The 17,813-nt window shown below is 54.9% G+C and overlaps 2 protein-coding genes, 2 long non-coding RNA genes and 2 other non-coding genes across 12 annotated transcripts; 2 read left to right on the forward strand and 4 right to left on the reverse strand.

Moving 5' to 3' along the window:
- Positions 1-232: 232 nt before the first annotated feature.
- Positions 233-4,649, reverse strand: LOC128901652 (E3 ubiquitin-protein ligase TRIM7-like). Of its 2 annotated transcripts, XM_054183754.1 has the most exons (7): positions 4,095-4,649; positions 3,313-3,408; positions 2,845-3,075; positions 2,651-2,673; positions 1,761-1,876; positions 1,259-1,288; positions 233-1,005 (listed from the first exon to the last, which is right to left on the reverse strand). In XM_054183754.1, the coding sequence occupies exons 1-7, from the start codon at positions 4,647-4,649 to the stop codon at positions 488-490; spliced, it is 1,569 nt and encodes a 522-aa protein (XP_054039729.1). In that variant the 3' UTR covers positions 233-487. The 2 variants fall into 2 exon arrangements, with proteins under 2 accessions (XP_054039729.1, XP_054039730.1); XM_054183755.1 differs by lacking the exon at positions 3,313-3,408.
- On the forward strand, positions 3,383-6,050 carry LOC128901717 (uncharacterized). The gene is made up of 3 exons (XR_008463500.1): positions 3,383-3,498; positions 3,664-4,783; positions 5,912-6,050. It is a non-coding gene; the product is annotated as an uncharacterized LOC128901717 (long non-coding RNA).
- On the reverse strand, positions 5,583-17,754 carry LOC128901661 (E3 ubiquitin-protein ligase TRIM7-like). Of its 6 annotated transcripts, none has more exons than XM_054183773.1 (9): positions 17,604-17,754; positions 15,692-15,807; positions 13,679-14,931; positions 10,672-10,767; positions 9,147-9,377; positions 8,325-8,347; positions 7,817-7,932; positions 7,169-7,201; positions 6,241-6,861 (listed from the first exon to the last, which is right to left on the reverse strand). In XM_054183773.1, the coding sequence occupies exons 3-9, from the start codon at positions 14,093-14,095 to the stop codon at positions 6,350-6,352; spliced, it is 1,428 nt and encodes a 475-aa protein (XP_054039748.1). In that variant the 5' UTR covers positions 14,096-14,931; positions 15,692-15,807; positions 17,604-17,754; the 3' UTR covers positions 6,241-6,349. The 6 variants fall into 6 exon arrangements, 5 of the variants coding, with proteins under 5 accessions (XP_054039748.1, XP_054039746.1, XP_054039751.1 ...); XM_054183771.1 differs by lacking the exon at positions 17,604-17,754 and adding an exon at positions 15,963-16,593; XR_008463493.1 differs by lacking the exons at positions 15,692-15,807; positions 17,604-17,754 and adding an exon at positions 5,583-5,949 and having other exon boundaries at positions 6,266-6,861; positions 13,679-15,443.
- On the forward strand, positions 7,888-10,801 carry LOC128901716 (uncharacterized). Its single transcript, XR_008463499.1, has 2 exons — positions 7,888-8,007; positions 9,153-10,801. It is a non-coding gene; the product is annotated as an uncharacterized LOC128901716 (long non-coding RNA).
- TRNAK-CUU (transfer RNA lysine (anticodon CUU)) lies at positions 16,816-16,888 on the reverse strand. The gene has a single exon. It is a non-coding gene; the product is annotated as a tRNA-Lys (tRNA).
- On the reverse strand, positions 17,196-17,268 carry TRNAV-CAC (transfer RNA valine (anticodon CAC)). Its single transcript has one exon. It is a non-coding gene; the product is annotated as a tRNA-Val (tRNA).
- Positions 17,755-17,813: the final 59 nt, after the last annotated feature.

Below are 17,813 nucleotides of genomic sequence, written 5' to 3' on the forward strand. Positions count from 1 at the left end.
TACACATGGAGTCGGGATGGGACCGAGCTGCAAATGGCTCCAACTCCTGGTTTGCTGCTGACTTGTCACCACCTCTATTTCCACGGACTTGCTGTGTTTGATGGGGCAGAAAACACAGGTTTGCGGTCTCCCCGTGCAGTGGGTTTTAGAGAGGAACGAAGATGACTTTTTCCTTCCTCTGGCTATTTTAAGCAACTTAAGGCAAAGAAAAAGAAAACACGCAGGACAGAAATTACTTAGAAGTGCACATTTCCTTTTAACTCCCCACCGGTGTAAGTTTGCAGGCAGCCAGTAACAGTCATTTGGTGATGAAAAGATCAAAATACAGTCTAAGGCATGGAAATGGTCCCATTTTGCGCTAAAGGAAAGGAACCCAACCACCGTTAGCTTTTCACGTCCGTGTGGTGGAACCGGGACAGAACTCAGCCCCTGGTGTCTTTCCCAAGGGCAAGTTGATGGCTTTGGGGTTTTTTTTTCCCCTTGTGCCTTAGGGAAGAAGTTTGAGGTGAGCATCCTCCATCACCAGAAACCACGGGTAGACTTTCTCCCCTTTGAAAGAAGCCTGCAGAAAAGCAAAGATCCGTGCCTTGCTCACGGCATCAAAAAACATCACCCTCCCTTCCTGACAGTCCAAGCAGATCCGTATCCGCTGGAGGACATCGCGTGGAGTCAGGGGGGTGACATCAGGAGAGGTCAGAGCCTTGTACCCATCTTGGTTATGACACAGAGCCCATACCCCCGCTTTGGGCTCCAAGGGCAACCAACGCTCCCTTGGCACCGACTCCTTGGCCACCCCGATGGCCCACATGCCCGTGCCGTAGATCTCCACGTCCCAGCGGTGCCAGCCCGACCTGAAGCCCCTCGAGCCCATCACACAGGGATCGACTTTGAACCTTTCCAGGTTGGAGGGCAGGTCCTGATTGCAGCTTCCCCACCACATGCCCCTGCAGTCCTCCAGGAGGTAAAGCCTGGCGTTGGCCGTCTTTGGGTCCAACGTCACCTGTGCTGGAGGTGGAGAGAGAGTCAGGCTCATCGCAGCAGATTTGGGGGGGCACGAGGCTCCTTCTCTCCCTTCCCGTCCCTCTGATCCAGTTGAGACCCCCCGAGGCATCGCCTGGTGGTGGGACCAGGGTGGGAGAAGGGGGAAAGGAGGCAGCAGAGCAGTTTAGGTTAATCTTTGGGGGCAGCAGAGCTTGTTTTACCATATTTTTTTGGTTTAATATGATGGCTTGGTTGGGCACGCGTTCCGTTCACTTACCTGGGAATGGAAGTTCAAAATCCAGTATGTCTAGAGGAGAAAGAAAGAGAAAAACGTGAGGGGCAGAAAGATCAACGGGTCTAACTGGATTTCTGCAAAAATCCAGAGAGTCTGGAACAAGCTTGGGGGGAATGCAGAGAAACCCGTGGAGGTAGAGGAGAAAAACAGGATGACGCGTACGAAATTCCCCCACGTGCAGAGGGGGAAAGAAAATTAATACAACGAGGCATCGGAGCAACGAGGAGCACGGGAGAGCAGCAAGGAACTGTCTCCACGTAGTTCACGGGAAACGTGTGGGACTCCATGCAACTGGCAACACCAGCAGCAGGCAGGTAATATCAGACTAACGCTCGTTGGCAACCTCATTATTGGATCTTGGAAAAAAAAAATAAAATACCCCCCATTCAACAACCAGGATGCGTTTCTTTCGCGTGGCTTCACTCCATCCCTCCCCGCCAAGAAGCACGATGGCGTTTGCCTTTCTGGACCTGCGCCAAGGTACCTTGAAATTTCTCCATAGCCTCCTTGATGGCTGCGGTTTTCTCTGTGAAATCACTGGGTTTCTCTTCCAGCTCGGGGAAAACATCGAGTTCCTGCGAGGACGTTTCGCTCTCGCACCTGGGAGGAAAGAGGGGATGGATTTACGCCCCGCTGGAGTTCGTTACTCCGTGTTTTATCAGCAGGCAGTGGGGAGAATTGGTGGAGGGAAGATGACGGGTCTGCGCCATCTCGCACGCCTTAGACGGCAAGTTGCACAGCACCGTCACACGTCCCCCGTGCAGATGGTCATTGATTTCCTTCAGCTGTGAAAGGATGAGGTGGTTGTGTCAGGGTCCTAATGGGATTTAGCAGCCTTGAGCAGACCCACCTGGGACCCATGGTCCAGGGGCTCTATTTAAGCTCAGCCCTGGAGCATCCAGCCCTTTTGCAAGCTGCTTTGGAGGAGCATCCATGCATGGCCACGGACCCTGTGGATCCACCCCATGCGCTGCCTTCTTGACTTGCCCCCAGCCCGGCCTCCTGCCCGTGGACCTCCACGATGCTCTGGGCTTCCCCCAGCTGCTCTTCCCAGCCCTGCTTGGCTCTCCTCCTCGCTCGGGTATGTGGAATGGGGCTACGGCTGGTGATGTCTCCGTTCCCTGTGCGGTGGGGTGCAGCTCCACAGGGAGCCACCAGCCCTTGCTGCACCTTGACAACGTGTTCCAGGATGATGCTCGTGGAGCATCGGTAAGTAGAGAGAGGGAGAGACCTCCTTCCAAACCCCAGTGTCCTCGGTCAAGTCCAAAAGCTATATTGCAGAAGAGCCAACTTCTCCCTACGTGGTTTCTCCTGGTGTCCTGCCACAAAGCTGCCCTATTGTGGTGAAATGTTGATAGGAGAAGGACCACATACCTGCTCAAGGTGGTTTTGATGTCCTAGATGAGAGAGAAAAAGAGACTTAATGACATGGAATACCTCCCCTTGGAGTACTGGGGCCCCACTGTAATGAAGTCCCTCTTTTAGCGTGTTGGGGTAGGAAACCCAAGAGCTGGAAACCAAGCTCAAGCCGGGCCTTCGCAGCAAGTTTGGAAAGCCTGGGGTCTCACCTTCAGGAGTTCGCAGTCTGGCTGCTGGCACATCCTCTCCATCTCCACAATCAGCATGCCTAGGCTCGTCGTCTTCTCCAAAAGCCCGTTGAGGATTTCCTCATGCACGTTCATGATCTCTGTGTGCACCTGCTCCAGCTGGGCCACAAAAAAGGACTCCTGCTTCTCCAAGAACTCGTGCAACTTCTTATATTCCATCACAACCTCCTGCTTTGCAGCTTCCGTCCCCTTCTGCCAAGGGCAAGCCGAAGCGGGTAAAGGAAAGCAGAGAGCAGGACAAGAGCATCAAGAGTCAACGGTGGGCCATGCATTAGTGGGACCCACCAAAAGGAGGCATTTGGGGAAGATACAAACCCACTCTCCCCTCCCAGCGCCCCTTGAGCATCACCCACCCATGGGGGAGAGGAAGAGGAGATGTTCCTCCTTTCTTCCCCCACCTTCTGCCGAGGAAAACAGATGGGCACCTACAGTGTAGTCCTTCATTCTGTCTCGTCTGTTCTCCACGGAAGACTGAATCAGCTCTTGCTTTGATTTCAGAAGATACAGTTGGCTCTGAATTTCTTTCTGAGAGGAAAGAAAGAAGGCCCCTGTTGGACGGCATCGTGGTCTGGCGTGCTCAGCAGAAACAATGGGGAACTCCCGACTGCTCTTGAAGTAAGCGCTAGCAAAGTTTTGTGACACTCATGACCATTTCAAGGCTATTAACCTCCCCCCCCCGGCTTTTTTTTTTTTTTGCTTTTTTGACCAAGGTCAAGGAGATTTCAGGGAGCTGTGGGGCAGGAGAAAGGCTGAGGACCTCCTCCTGTTTTTTTCCTACAGCTCTTCAGCAGAGCTGACCTTGATAAGGGACCTGCATCCCGGAGGAGAGAACCGTTTACAGCTGCTGGATAAACAAACCCTCGTGAGGCCCAGGAAAGCCCTGGCATTGCAAATCGTGAGGGTAAAAGGTTGCGGAGGGACTGTGGTGGTGAGAAATCCTACGCCTCTGTTTCTTACCCTTGCCTAAGCCTCTGCTCGTGGTTGAACCCTGGGGGAGAGGACGCTTTGATCCCCAAGAGCACGGTGCTCCTACGTCCACCTCTTCCTCCGGGCAGGTAATGCCACCTCAGTAGTTGGTATCATGAGATAAGGATGGGTGAGGCCACAGGTGGTTTACCCCCCAGGCCAAAGGCTATACAGGTATCTACACCCATCAAAGGCAGCAACACCAGGAGCTTCTGGCCCTCTGTGCCTCAACGTGCCCGTCTCACCTTGTACTCCCGGGCAGCCTCGTCCATGGGAACCACGGAGTGGTTACGGTGCACCTTGGACCTGTCGCACACCAGGCAGATGAGCGTTTTCTCCTCTTCACAGAAGAGCTTCAGGGCTTCCTGGTGTTTCTCGCACAAGTTCCCCTTCCCTTCCACCTCTCTGACCGGCTGCGGGTTCAGGTCCTTGGCTTCAGCGATGTTGGCCAACCTGTTGTTGGGGCAGAGTCTCTTCTGGGACATCTTCTCCCTACACTGGGGGCAGGAGAAGTTGGGGTTCAGCCCTTCCCTGCTCCAAGGGATGCACCCCTGGCAAAAGCTGTGCCCGCAGTAGAAGGACACGAGGTCCTGGGAAATTTCCAGGCAGATGGAGCAGCAGGCTTCAGCCTTAACCCTTTCCGCATGGTCTGCCATGACAAGCGACCTTTGCAGTCTCACTCTCCGAGTTCCTTTCACTTTTGAAGGAACGGGAAGGAGAATTATTTCTCTTCCTGATCCTACGCCATTGGTTAAACAGATCCAGCCCCTTTCCAGCGGGGCTTTGTGTGATGCGTTCATTTATACGGCTCTGGGAAACCGCAGTTTGACAGCTGAGGAGGAGGAGAACTGGAGATGCCCAGCCCGTTTGTACCCTATCGTGGAGGCACCCGGATTTTTCAGTCTCCAAAGACACTTCGAATCAGCGGAGGCAGGTGGGTTTGGTGACTCAACAGCAGCTAGAGCAGGAGTTTCGTGCGCTGGTAGCCCCTCAGAGGGGTTGTGGTGCAGCTGGGGTGGGAGGCAACCGTGGGTTGAAAATACTGCTTGAGGTATCAGGAGTGACAGGACCTGGCCAGGGCTTGGGAAGGACCTCAGCACCCTTCAGGACAGCCTCTGTAGGGTCGCCTGGGTGGGCTCTAACATCTCCCGGGTGACCCTAAGGGTTCAAAAGTACAATTCGCGGCATGGCAGGGCCCTCCTGGCTGTCAGAAGAAACTTCTGCTGCTCCTGGCCCCTGGGACATCAGCTTTGCCCTTGGGGTAAGGTGGGGCATCAGACTAACACCCTGCAGAGACCGCAACGGATCAAGGATGCTCACGTGTCCCTGGAGGCTGCCGGTGCCTCCAAGACCCTGCAAGATCCCAGCAGGTTTCTCTGATCCACGGTGACAGAGCTGAGGGTCTGCACTGATGCTTTTTCCTTCCTTTTCCAGCTTTTTAAATGCCTTTACTTTCAAAAATGGCTGTGGTCCCTTCTTTCCAGCATCGTTGCCTTTCAGCCGGTTTCCAGTCCGGCTGTTTTTCCAGCACGCACGCAGGGAAAGTCGTTGCTATTCCCTCCCATCACGGCTGAGATGAAGCAAGAAAAGCTTCGTTCAGCGCTTTCGTTTGAGCTTTACCAGAAGCAGGTCAAGAGAGGGCAGCAAAGCCGCCGGGGTTTGCCATGCTGGCGGCGGCACAGCGCCGTTTTCCCCGTTCCTCTCCAGCCAGAAAGAGAAAACAGCCCTTGAAATACAGAAAGACACTTTAATACAGTCATTTGGCACATAAAAATAAATTATATAAAACTGCTTACTAAGCTTCCTGACCCGAACGTGTGTATAGAAACTGCAGAAAGGCAGAGTTCCAGCTCTTTCTGTTCGTCTCTGCTTCCTCCGACCCCTGATTTCTCCCACCCCACAACTCTGCGAAAGGCAGCTGAAATCCACGGGGTTCAACAGCAAAGTCTTCAAACGTGTGTGTTCTTGCCAATAGCGTGAGGGGTTTGGGCTCATAAAAGGTCTTGGTGGGAAAACAGCAGATATTCCACTTAATTCAGCCGTGTCCTCTTTTCCTTCCTAGTAACCGACCCAGGAACCAAAGCTGCAGCTTCTTCAGCCCTGCAGGAAAGTCATTGTTGAATGTCAAGAGTCAACATGGTTGAGTGTCAAGGCAAGGAGAAACTGGAAAGGGTGGGAGAAGAGAAGAAGGGATTAAAGCTCTGAAACCGATGCCCCGGGGGCTGTTGCACAAATCCTAGGCTTCGCTTTCCTGCTCGTCCCAGGGCGATATTCCCTAGCGAAATCTTGGGGAGTACTCCAATGTTTAAAAAAACCCAGAGGTCTGCCCAAGATGATCCCTTCCGCTCTTGAAAACCCCATGAAAATGAGAGTCAAAGTGGATACCGGGACTCGTTTGCTCCGCTTTATTCATTACCATCCATAGAATCCCGAAATATAGTGTGGTTCCCTGGATCAAACCAAAGGCTTGTCCGGAGCACGCAATGTCCGTCTCGCTGTCTCAGGGAGCCAGCTGGATCCTGGACTCCCAGACCCAGAAGAAAGGCAGGATTTTCTCTCCGTTGAAAGAAGTTGGAGGAAAAGCAAAAGCCAAGGTCTCGTTATCGGCATCGAAGAAAGCCACGTGTCCCTTCTCGTAATCCAGAGAGACCCGGATAGTCCTTGGCCTCCCATTCAGAGGTTGAACTGTTTCAAAGGAGGTGAACGCTTGAAACCTGTCCCCACAGATGCCAACGGCCCAAATCCCCTGGGAAGGGTCGAGGTTAATCCAACCCTTTCTCCACGCCGAGTCTCTGGCCACCCCAACAGCCCAAAATCCCCGGCTGCCCAGTTGCACTTCCCAGTAGTGCCTCCCCACCATGAAGCCTTCGCAACCCAACACGGAGCAGTAGGTGTCAAATCTCTGGGGGTTGTTGGGCAAATTCTGGGGCGTTTCATCCCATCTCACGCTCCTCCGGTCCTCGGAGAGGATGAGGTGGGGGTTTGCTGTGTCTGGATCCAGGGTCACGTTTGCTGGTGGGAAGGAAAGCACGAGAGAAAGAAAAACACGACGTCAGAGGGAAGGTGATGGACGTTCCTCTCCATCTACACCCTCCTGTTTTTTTTCCCAGGGGTGAAATCTTGGCCTGACCAAAGCTTTGGTAAATGCTTTCTCCATAAAGATCTATTTAAAGGCTCTATTTTTAATTGCGATGGAATGGGACTAGGAATTCACCTTGCCAACCCACCAGGGAAGTGCGAATTCCCTGCTTTTGCTGTCTTTTTCTCGCTTGGGTCCCCCTTTTTCACCCCGGTATACGTCCAGTCTCCTGCGACTTACCCCATTGCACGTCCAGTTCAAGTGGGAGACCCTCTGGAAGGAGAGAGAAACGGGTAAATAGGAGGAGGTGCGCTTTTCCCCTGGCAAAACAAGGAAAATCGCCAGGGGAACAAGTCCGGCTCACGGATAAGATGGACCTTCAAACCCAACGTGGCCAGCTTTGTGAGGATATTTCTTTAACCCCGGGTTGACTGCGCCAATTGCTAACTGCAGATCAGAGGAGGGAACTGGAGGGCTATTTGAACGCGGAGAACGGTCTCAAAGTAGCTTGTCCGGGGCTTATCTATGTAAACACCGCCATCCGCTTGCAATATGTTGACTTTTCACGCCGACTCCCTCGTGGACGGCTAGATGTTACCTACCGCCCGGTTGGTTGAAAGAGGACCGGAATCGAGAATTTGATTCATTTCCTCCGCATGGCCAAAGGGAGGGACTCACTCCCATCCTTCACGTTACTCGAGCATTTAGGCGCCCGTGCAAATATGCCTGGGAACGGAGCCACCCTCCCTCTTCCAGCTCCAGCCCCAGATAGGAGGGTTATTAACTCATCGTTAGCATTCCTCAGCTGGGGCTTTACGCTGGTAGTTGGCCGGTGGCCACTCCTCTCCAGCTGCAGAAGTGTGTTTAGATTTTCCCCTTCCTCCGTACCTTTGAATTTCCTCAGGGCTTCCTTCAGCACGATGTTTTTCTGAGATAAATCCTTGAGTCTCTTTTCCACTTGGGGAAACTTCTCCGTCGGTTGCTGGAAAGTCCTTGCTTCACACCTGGAAGGAGAAGACTTTTGAATTCCTTCCTTGCTGAACGAGCTACGTAGAAACCCTGCTCAGAAAAGCTGCCAGGTGAGCTTATTCCTCCCCAAACATCAGGTTGAGTCAGTTGAGGCGTTGCTGGGCGTCTCAGTGGCCCCAGAGTCCCTGTGGAGGACACACTTGCTCCGGATCTCCTCACTGGTGGATATCGGCTTCCTCCAGGTGAATGGAGAAGGTGGTGGGGACGTGGTCTTGCCCCAGGGACACCTCCTCCCTAGATTCTTCCTCACCCTGAGCACTGGGGACCCTGGTAGAGAGGACAACCCCTCCTGCTCCCCCATTCCTGTCTGCTTTGTGACATGGTGCTCGGTGACGAGCATCCCCTCTGGAAAGGGAGAGCCACGTACCTGGTCAAGGCACTCCTGGCATCCTAAAGGAGAGAGAAGACGGGAATTAAACTTTGAGCGATCTTCAGACCCGTTTATGTCTCTTATCTCCCTCAGCTGCTGTTGAAGCACGCTTTGCTTGGTTTAGATTTTTCTCGTGCCACCACAGAGCGAGATCAGGGACCTCTTGTGCTCATCCAGTGGCCCATTTGGTCCCTTCAACCTGGTCCCCAGTGAGAGGAAACACTCAAAGGCAGCAGGTGGAATATTGTATCCACTTCCAAACACTGCTTCTGCTTGTGTCCTGCCCGGCGTGGCCTCTTGGGGAGGGAAAGTGTGGTCCTGCGCTGGGGTAACCCCACCCTGGACTTAATTAATTTTTTCGCTCGCGCCAGAGTCGTGCGCGATGTGCATCAACCTCACAGAACGGTTTGGGTCGCAAGGGACCTTCAGGATCATCCAGTTCCAACCCCCGGCCATGGGCAGGGACACCTCCCACTAGACCAGGCTGCTCAAAGCCCCGTCCAACCTGGCCTTAAAGACCTCCAGGGTTGGGGCATCTCCCTTGCTTTGCCTGGGGTTGGGAGGGGAAGAGTTGGGTGGACACTTCCAAGATGCTGAAGGACTAATTCTGGGGTCCTCCTCTTCATGGGTCGGATATAATGTCACGTAGCTCACTGATGTTCATATACAACATATGATACAGCTTCTTCATGAAATGAGCATCTAAAAGAACCTCTCAAAATGGCAAGGCAAAGAGACTGGGGGGCGGGGGAAGAGACCACCACCTCAACGGCACGTTTAAAGGGTTGCACACTCCATGGCCCAGCTCCTCACTCTCACCTGCAGGGATTTATTCTCCGGCTGAGGGCTCATCCCTTCCAGCTCCTGGATGAGGTTGCCCAGGTGGGAGATCTCCGCGGAGATCTTCCCGTCGTTCTCTGCCTGCGTCTGCGCTATCTGCTTCTCCACGTCCTCCAGCCACGTCAGGAGGAGACGTTCCTGCTCGTCCTGGAACTGGAGCAGCTCCTCAAACACCAACATGATCTTCCACTTCTCAGCTCTCGTCTGCTGCTGCAAGGAGGGATGAGAACAGAAGAAATCAGAGACCTATAAAACCAGCAGCAAGGACCGGTCTTTGGCCCTGCGGCCAGTCCGAGCCCATAGCACGTGGCTCCGGGTCCCCTTTGAGCTTTATGTCACGCCCTGTGGAGTCATAAAATACTTTTGGCTTTCTTTTGGACGGCTGTTTTTATTTTTCAGCTCGAGAAACGCGCAGGCAGTGTTTCTTCGTGGTTTTTCCCCACAGCCCGGAGAAGACCAGGCATTGCACACCAGCATCTGTGAGCGTTTGATGGGACAAATCCTGCCGGGAAAGTGGGAGAGGAGGATTTGGATGCGGTGAGATCCTGCGGCGGCTGTTGGAAAGGGTCCCTGGCATGTGCAAATTCCCCAAAACTCCCACGTTTTTGCATCGAGGGCAGCAGCTGGATGGGACAGGACCGAGCCCAGGACCGCAGCACGAGCGACCAGCAGCACGTTCATGGTGTTGTCCTCCCATCCCCACTTTATTTCGCAGGAAAGTCATCGCCCTTCTCTGCTCGCCTTCAGCCCGGCAGCCTTCCCCCTTCTCATGAGGCTGCCATGAAACGCTCGTCATGTTTTCTGCTTCTGCTTTTGAGGAAATCACCATCTCTCACTTCCTTAGAGCTACGGATCCACCACCCCCCAACCTCTCGTAGCCCAAAACAGGGCTGGGAGGTGGTGGAAACATCTGGCGCAGTGCCCCGAGACGTGTCTGCAGCTGGATGCACAGATGCCATGAGAGCCACCACCCTCTGGTAGCCCAAAACAGGGCTGGGAGGTGGTGGAAACATCTGGTGCAGTGCCCCGAGACATGTCTGCAGCTGGATGCGCAGATGCCACGAGAGCCACCACTTTCACCGGGACCCAGACATCTATGGAGCAGTAGAGAAGCTCCATTAGGGTCCAAGTCGGACGCGAGCACCCCCATGGGCCTCCTGCTCGGTGTGGCTGAGACGGAGAAGTCTCGGAGCACCATCCCTTCGGAGCTCCGTCCCACAAATCTCCCCAGGAGGACCCGTGTCGCCATCTCCTCCGTCCGAAACGTGGCTGAGCCGGGCTGCAAGCGCCTCCCTTCAGCCCTTCGGAAACCACCTCGCCCTCCACGAGCGTCTCTGTGGCCGCGGATGTTTCCCCCCTTCGAGAAACACCTGCGTTTCACTGGCGGGCACCTCCCCACGACGCAGCACGTGAGAGATGGGCCCGTCTTGGAGCGTTTCCTCCCCACCGCAAAATTTTTTGACCATCGTTTGACCTAGAGAAGAACCCTCCAGCGAGTACCTACCAGATACTTCTGGCTTCTCTTCTTCTCGGTCAGTTTTAATCCTTGGAGCCTTTCTCTTTCACCCTTGAGGCTCTTCAGTTTGCTTTGGATTTGCTCCTGGGCATAAGAAAAATTAAAAAAAAAAATAAAATAGTAATATTAATCTGCAAGTTGTTGGGGAGAGGGAAGCACGGCGTCAATGTTACCCTCGCTAATTCCTGCTGCGTTTGAGCAGGAGACCACCAGAACTCGGAAATAATATTTAAATAGTCTTTACGTTATTGCCCCTCTTCACCCCAAACTTCTCCTATGAAGCCCCTTGTGAATGAAGGGTCAAAAAAAAAAAAAATAAATTTAATATCGCAGCCTCATTTACAACCCCGTTCTGCTCCTTGCCGGTTCCGACTCCCGGTGAATTTGTGGCCGGTTGTTTTCTGCGTTCGCCGCAATCCGTTCTGCCTCGGTTGACTCCTTTTACCCCCTCGGTTGGCTCCTTTTACCCCCTCGTGAACGCAGCAGGTTTTTTTTTTTGGTTTTTTGTTTTTTGTTGTTTTTTTTTTTTTTTAAAACCCTTAATCAGGTCCCACAAATTGCTGCAACTCCCCATCGTCCGCAGAATCGGCGTTTCTGCCCAAACTGGGCACCTTCGGCTCCTTCTGCAGAATAACGTCCCCAGAGTTTGGGGTTGGTTTTTTTTTGGGTTTTTTTTGGTTTTTTGTTTGTTTTTTTTTTTAAGGAGGAGATGAATTATACCTTAGAAATACCCGTGGGGGTGGTTGTTTTGGTTTTTTTTTTAACAACTCCTAATGCAACAAACACCGATGGACATTTGCAGCGCACGCGTCTCGCCCCGACCCCCTCTTATTTATTTATTTATTTATTTATTTATTTATTTATTTATTTTTAATCAGCTTATTTTCTCCCTCGTTTCTTCTTGTTTCGGGCTGACGGCGTGAGTGATGTCACCTTGCACCTCCCCGTCCCCAGTCATTTCTTCCCCTGTGGGCAGGACGAAATGTCACCGAGCTTCCTCCACACCAGCTCCTCCTCCTCCTCCCGACCCCGTCCTTCCCTCAAGGGAATTAAAAACATGCCCCCCCCCCCCGGCGTCGCCGCGGTTATCCCGAGGTAGCCGCTCAGAAAGAAAAATTCCTTCGGGGGTAGAGATTTCGGGCGGAAAGGACAAACTCATCTGGGATTTCCCGTCCAGTTCTTGCACAAAAATTCGCGGCCGGAGCCCTGCCGGTGCCCAGAGCGGCGGAGGCGGGGGCCCACCCCTGCTAATTTGGGTATTTTCTACAAGTTACCATCCTCAGGCGGCCTTCGTGGTCCCCGGAGAAGGTGACAGCAAATAAACCGGTGGCTTTTTGTGAAGGGATCCAAGCCGAGGAGGTGACCCCGAGAAGCTGAAATCGAAATCCCGCTCGGGAGGTTGTGGTGAAAATCAGGCTTTGGTCAAGTCGCGGCGTCGGGGGCCGGGGGGGGGGGGTGGGGTGGGGGGTGACTCGAAGAGTGGATTTTGCTGGGCTGGAGCCAAGGCAGCGCGACGCAAAGCAACGCCAGCGAGATGCTCTACCAGCTCAGCCCGACCTCCTCCGTCCCAAAGCTGGGGAAATCCTACGGGACTTCCTTCCCTTGGGAGTCACAGACCGGTTCGGGTTGGAAGGGACCTTAAAGACCATCCAGTTCCACCCCGTGGCCGCGGACAGGGACATCGTCCACCAGACCAGGTTGCTCAAAACCCCATCCAGCCTGGCCCTGAACATCCCCAGGGATGGGGCAGCCACAACTTCTCTGGGCAACCTGGGCCAGGGGCTCACCGCCCTGGAAGGTGCAGGAGATGCCCCGGAAGGTGGAGGAGATGCCCCTGGAAGGTGGAGACGCCCCTGGAAGGTGGAGGAGACGCCCCTGGAAGGTGGAGGAGACGCCCCTGGAAGGTGGAGGAGATGCCCCTGGAAGGTGGAGATGCCCCTGGAAGGTGGAGGAGAAGCCCCTGGAAGGTGGAGACGCCCCTGGAAGGTGGAGGAGAAGCTCCTGGAAGGTGGAGGAGACGCCCCTGGAAGGTGGAGACGCCCCTGGAAGGTGGAGGAGAAGCCCCTGGAAGGCGGAGATGCCCCTGGAAGGTAGAGGAGATGCCCCTGGAAGGTGGAGGAGAAGCCCCTGGAAGGTGGAGACGCCCCTGGAAGGTGGAGGAGAAGCTCCTGGAAGGTGGAGGAGATGCCCCTGGAAGGTGGAGACGCCCCTGGAAGGTGGAGGAGAAGCCCCTGGAAGGTGGAGACGCCCCTGGAAGGTGGAGGAGATGCCCCTGGAAGGTGGAGATGCCCCTGGAAGGTGGAGGGGACGCCCCTGGAAGGTGGAGGAGAAGCCCCTGGAAGGTGGACACGCCCCTGGAAGGTGGAGGAGAAGCCCCTGGAAGGTGGAGACGCCCCTGGAAGGTGGAGGAGAAGCTCCTGGAAGGTGGGGGAGATGCCCCTGGAAGGTGGAGACGCCCCTGGAAGGTGGAGACGCCCCTGGAAGGTGGAGGAGAAGCTCCTGGAAGGTGGGGGAGATGCCCCTGGAAGGTGGAGACGCCCCTGGAAGGTGGAGACGCCCCTGGAAGGTGGAGGAGATGCCCCTGGAAGGTGGAGATGCCCCTGGAAGGTGGAGGAGAAGCCCCTGGAAGGTGGAGATGCCCCTGGAAGGTGGAGATGCCCCTGGAAGGTGGAGGAGATGCCCCTGGAAGGTGGAGGGGACGCCCCTGGAAGGTGGAGGAGAAGCCCCTGGAAGGTGGAGACGCCCCTGGAAGGTGGAGGAGAAGCCCCTGGAAGGTGGAGACACCCCTGGAAGGTGGAGATGCCCCTGGAAGGTGGAGATGCCCCTGGAAGGTGGAGGAGATGCCCCTGGAAGGTGGAGGGGACGCCCCTGGAAGGTGGAGGAGAAGCCCCTGGAAGGTGGAGACGCCGCTGGAAGGTGGACCTCAGCCTCCAGTGGGCCAAAAAGAAAAAAAATCCCAAAAAACCCATTGTAATGAAGGACAGTGATTTCTTACTTTGTACTCCTGGGCGGCTTCTTCGATGGGGGAGACGGTGTGAGCGCGATGAGCCTGGGAGCGGTCGCAGACCACGCAGATGGCCGTCCCGTCCTCCTGGCAGAAGAGCTTGAGGGGTTCCTGGTGCTTCGGGCAGAGACTTCCCGCTCCGGCCGCGTTGCCCGCCCTCGAGCTCAGCTTCTTGGCGATCTCCGCCAGGTTCCTCAGCTCACGGTTTGGTCTAAATTTTCTTTTCTGGGCGACGCCGCGGCACTGGGGGCAGGCGAACCTGCGGTCCGATTTTCCCGAGCACCGCGTGATGCAGTCCCGGCAGAAGCTGTGGCCGCAGTTGATGGACACGGGGTCGCTGAAATAATCCAGGCAGATGGAGCAAGAGGCTTCTTTCTGCAGACTCTCCAGCGGGTCGCACTCGGCCATGGCCGAAGAAGAATGACGCGATTACTTTCGCTTCATTGAATTATTAATTTTTTTATTTTTTTTTTAATCTTTCGGCAGCAGCCGGGAGTTTCCTTCTCGCTCAGCCTCCGCTCTCTGAACCGGGAGGTCTCGTTTGAAAAGCGCAGCCCTGCAAAGGATGTAAAAAGGGAGGAGGGGCGGAGAAAGGGGAATTTCAGGCAGTTTTCTGCCCGAAAGGTGGTTTTGCAACACCCCTCTGAAACCTGAGTCACGCCAAAAGGCATTTCAAGGTCTTCAAGGGTTCGCTGCGAAAGAGAGAAGAGGGAAAAAGAAGTTCCTCGTCCCCATCCGTGTAACCTCCGGGTCCCAGATAATCGGTGGGGAGCATTCGGCAGCGTTCTGGATTCCACCGCTCCCTCCCTGCCCTTTGCCGGCGTCTCCGTGCAGCCGAAACGTAAAATTACCGGGGGGGGGGGGGGGAAACCCACCCTTTTTTCCCCTCTTTTTCCCGGGTGTTGTTTTGTCGGTCGGCAATACCCAAGCTCAGCACCGTCACTGCTCCTTTTGGAGGCGATCCCAGCCCACCGGAGGGCAGGATGCTCCCGTTTAACCGGCGGGAGCGGGGGGAAAAAAACCCCACCCGAGGGATCTCCGGGTCAAAAATCCCGCCCAGGCAGGATCTATTGTAATTTTCAGCCAAATCGGGTTACGGCCCTGCGTCACCTTCGTGCGTCGTCAGGTACGTGCTCAAGCCGAGGAGCCGCCGATTTAATTGCGAGTGAGTTAATGGTGGTTTCACTTTCGTCTCGGCCACCGCGGCAGCGCTGGCCCAGCAGCTCCTCCGAGTCCAGAAGTGACTCAAGGGAGGAAATGAATCACGCGGCAGCGAAAGAGGGGGGGGTCAAAAAAATATTAAAAAAAAAAAGAAAAAAGATAAGTGCTTCAGACATCCTCGGGGAGATAAGTTAGGGAGTTGCCGGGCGGGGGCTTCGCCACCATCGTTCCCTGCCCTGAGGTCAGGCACCAGGATCGGACCCATCCCGAAAGGCTTTTGGTGGAGATCGTGGGGTCGTAGGAACGTGTTGGGTCAAAAGGGGACCTTCGAGGTCATCTTTAAGATCCCGTCCAACCCAAACCGTCCCACGATTCTATGAAGATCATCTCGTGCCACCCCCTGCCCTGGGCAGGGACAGCCCCCGCCAGCCCAGGTCGCTCCGAGCCCCGTCCAACCTGGCCTTGAACCCCTCCAGGGATGGGGCATTGGCCACCTCTGAGGGCAACCTGGGCCAGGGGCGCACCCCCTCACAGCAAAGAATTTCTGCCTCATATCCCATCTAAATCTCCCCTTTTTCCATTTAAATCCATTCCCCCTCGTCCCGTGGCTCCCCTCCCTGCTCCAGAGTCCCTCCCCAGCTTTCCTGGAGCCCCTTGAGGGACTGGAAGGGGCTCCGAGGTCTCCCCGGAGCCTTCTCTTCTCCAGGCTGAACCCCCCCAGCTCCCTCAGCCTACGTCGTAGAACCATGGAATGGTTTGGGTTGGAAGGGACCTTAAAGACCCCCCAGTTCCACGGGCAGGGACAGCCCCCGCCAGCCCAGGTTGCTCCAAGCCCCGTCCAACCTGGCCTTGAACCCCTCCAGGGATGGGGCAGCCACAGCTTCTCTGGGCAACCTGGGCCAGGGGCTCACCGCCCTCACAGCCGAGGATTTCCGGGCTCTCCTCCAGCGATTTTTCACCTTTGAAAAAAAAAGATTTTTCAAAAATCTTTTCCCGTGCCCCAAAAATCCTCCCTCCGGCGTCTTCGGCCGTGGGTAGGAGATGGATGGTCATCTCCCACCCGCCCGGCGCCGCTCCCAGCCTTCAGCATCCTCCCCCCCACCAAAGAAAAAACCTCTCCATTTCGCTCCTCGCCGCGAGGGAAGGAACTCAATGCCCCGCGAAGCCACGGCGGTTAGTTTTGGAGGTGATTAACGCCGTAGCTATTTGCTTCTTCCAGCGCATCGCAGGAAATGAAGCCGCGCCTTGACCCGTCTCGAAATTCGCCGCCGCCGTTTCCCTCCTTCCCCCTTTTTTTTTTAAGACGAGCAAATTCGACCTCTTTCTCCCCCACCGGAAAAGGGCTACGAGTAAAACTTATATAAAGGGAAAACGCGGGGGAAAGGGCCGTGATTAAAATACATAAAGGAAAAACGAGGGGGAAAGGGCTAAGCTTAAAACTCACGCAAAGGGAAAAGGATGGAAGACGGGCCGTGGTTAAAAAATATTATGGGAAAATTGGGGGGAAAAGGGTACGATTAAAACATATAAAGGGAAAATGAGGGGAAAAGGGCTGCGATTAAAACACATATAAAGGGCAAATGATGGAAGACGAGCTGTGATTAAAAAATATAAAGGGAAAATTGGGGGGAAAAGGGTACGATTAAAACATATAAAGGGAAATGAGGGGGAAAGGGCCTTGATTAAAACTTATATAAGGGGAAAAGGATGAAAAAAGGACCGTGATTAAAACATATAAAGGGAAAATGAGGGGGAAAGGGCTGTGATTCTCAGCACAGATTCTGGACCTTTTCTTTCCCTTCCTTCCGCAAAAATCCAACCCTTTGCTTTACATTTAAAAAAAAAATAAAAAATTAAGAGTCCAGCCACTTCTACCAGTGGGGTTTTGGAGGTGGGGGAAGGGGATGTCGGTTTGTGCCCCACGGAGACGGAAAAATAATTAGAGGAGGGAAGGGAAAAAAACGAAGCGCCCAACGTGGGGCTCGAACCCACGACCCTGAGATTAAGAGTCTCATGCTCTACCGACTGAGCTAGCCGGGCTGTCGATGTCGGTTTTCCCGTTGGTTAAAACGGCTTCTAGGACCCGGGAATGGCGAACGGTCCCCGAACGAGCGGGGGCCGGTACCGGGAGCCCGCAGGGACCCGCGGAACGGCCGCTCCCCGGCGGTGGGGGGGGAACGGAGAATAACCCGGTGCCGGGGCGGGGGGAAAGTGTGTTACGCAGAGAGAGGAAGGGGGGAACAAGGCGTTTGTAAGAGCGAAAAATGTTTGTGCGGAGGCGGGGGCTGAGAAAAAAAAAACAAAACACCACAAAATGGGGGGGGAAAAGGAAAAAGCAAAAAGCAAGTGTTTCTGCCCGGTTTCGAACCGGGGACCTTTCGCGTGTGAGGCGAACGTGATAACCACTACACTACAGAAACACCGCGGGTGACTCTCCCCCTCCGCGGGGTCTACGGCTACACAGGGGGCTCCGGTCGCGGGGGGCGGCTATCGCCGGACCCCTCCCAGGGGCTCCGCGGGTGCGGAAAACTCCGGTAGGGAGAGAAAAAAAAGAGATATAAGCGGGGACGATTCAAAATTTAATTGCCCGAGGCGGGGCTCGAACCGGTGATCCTGAGATTAAGCGTTCTATAGTCTACTATAGCCCGCCCCCTCAGGCCCCGCCCCTAAACTCCGCCTCACCCCCCTTCCCCGAGACCTCCAAGAGCAACGAGGCGTCGGGGTAGACAAGCCCCCATGAGACCACAGAGACTACCGGGTCGCCGCGGCCTCTGTCACCGCCTCCCTCCGCGTCAACGAGGCGACGCCGTTCCCGTTAGAAGCGGGGGGTGGGGGGTAGAACGCAAGACGTGGGGGGGAGGAATTCGACCCTGTCCGTTTCCGCCCAGCCGGTAACTTAGCAACCCGCCGCCGCCGCCTAGCGCGCCCGTTTCCGGTCAGGTGACGGTAAAGGGGCGGGGTTTAC

This window comes from Rissa tridactyla, chromosome 27 (genome assembly GCF_028500815.1).
Source record: "Rissa tridactyla isolate bRisTri1 chromosome 27, bRisTri1.patW.cur.20221130, whole genome shotgun sequence".
Taxonomy (NCBI): Eukaryota; Metazoa; Chordata; class Aves; order Charadriiformes; family Laridae; genus Rissa; species Rissa tridactyla.

Bases quoted from the DNA above. Each gene is read 5' to 3' on its own strand.
- LOC128901652 (XM_054183754.1), bottom strand. From the start codon at position 4,649: ATGAACGCATCACACAAAGCCCCGCTGGAAAGGGGCTGGATCTGTTTA. The intron at 3,409-4,094 runs GTGAGACGGGCA...CTTTCCTCTCAG, and splicing joins AGGCTGCCCGGGAGTACAAG to AAAGAAATTCAGAGCCAACT. The intron at 1,289-1,760 runs GTACCTTGGCGC...TTTCTCCTCTAG, and splicing joins GGCTATGGAGAAATTTCAAG to ACATACTGGATTTTGAACTT.
- LOC128901661 (XM_054183773.1), bottom strand. From the start codon at position 14,095: ATGGCCGAGTGCGACCCGCTGGAGAGTCTGCAGAAAGAAGCCTCTTGC. The intron at 9,378-10,671 runs GTAGGTACTCGC...CCCTCCTTGCAG, and splicing joins AGAGAAGCCAGAAGTATCTG to CAGCAGACGAGAGCTGAGAA. The intron at 7,933-8,324 runs GTACGTGGCTCT...TTCTCCTTCCAG, and splicing joins GCCAGGAGTGCCTTGACCAG to GTGTGAAGCAAGGACTTTCC.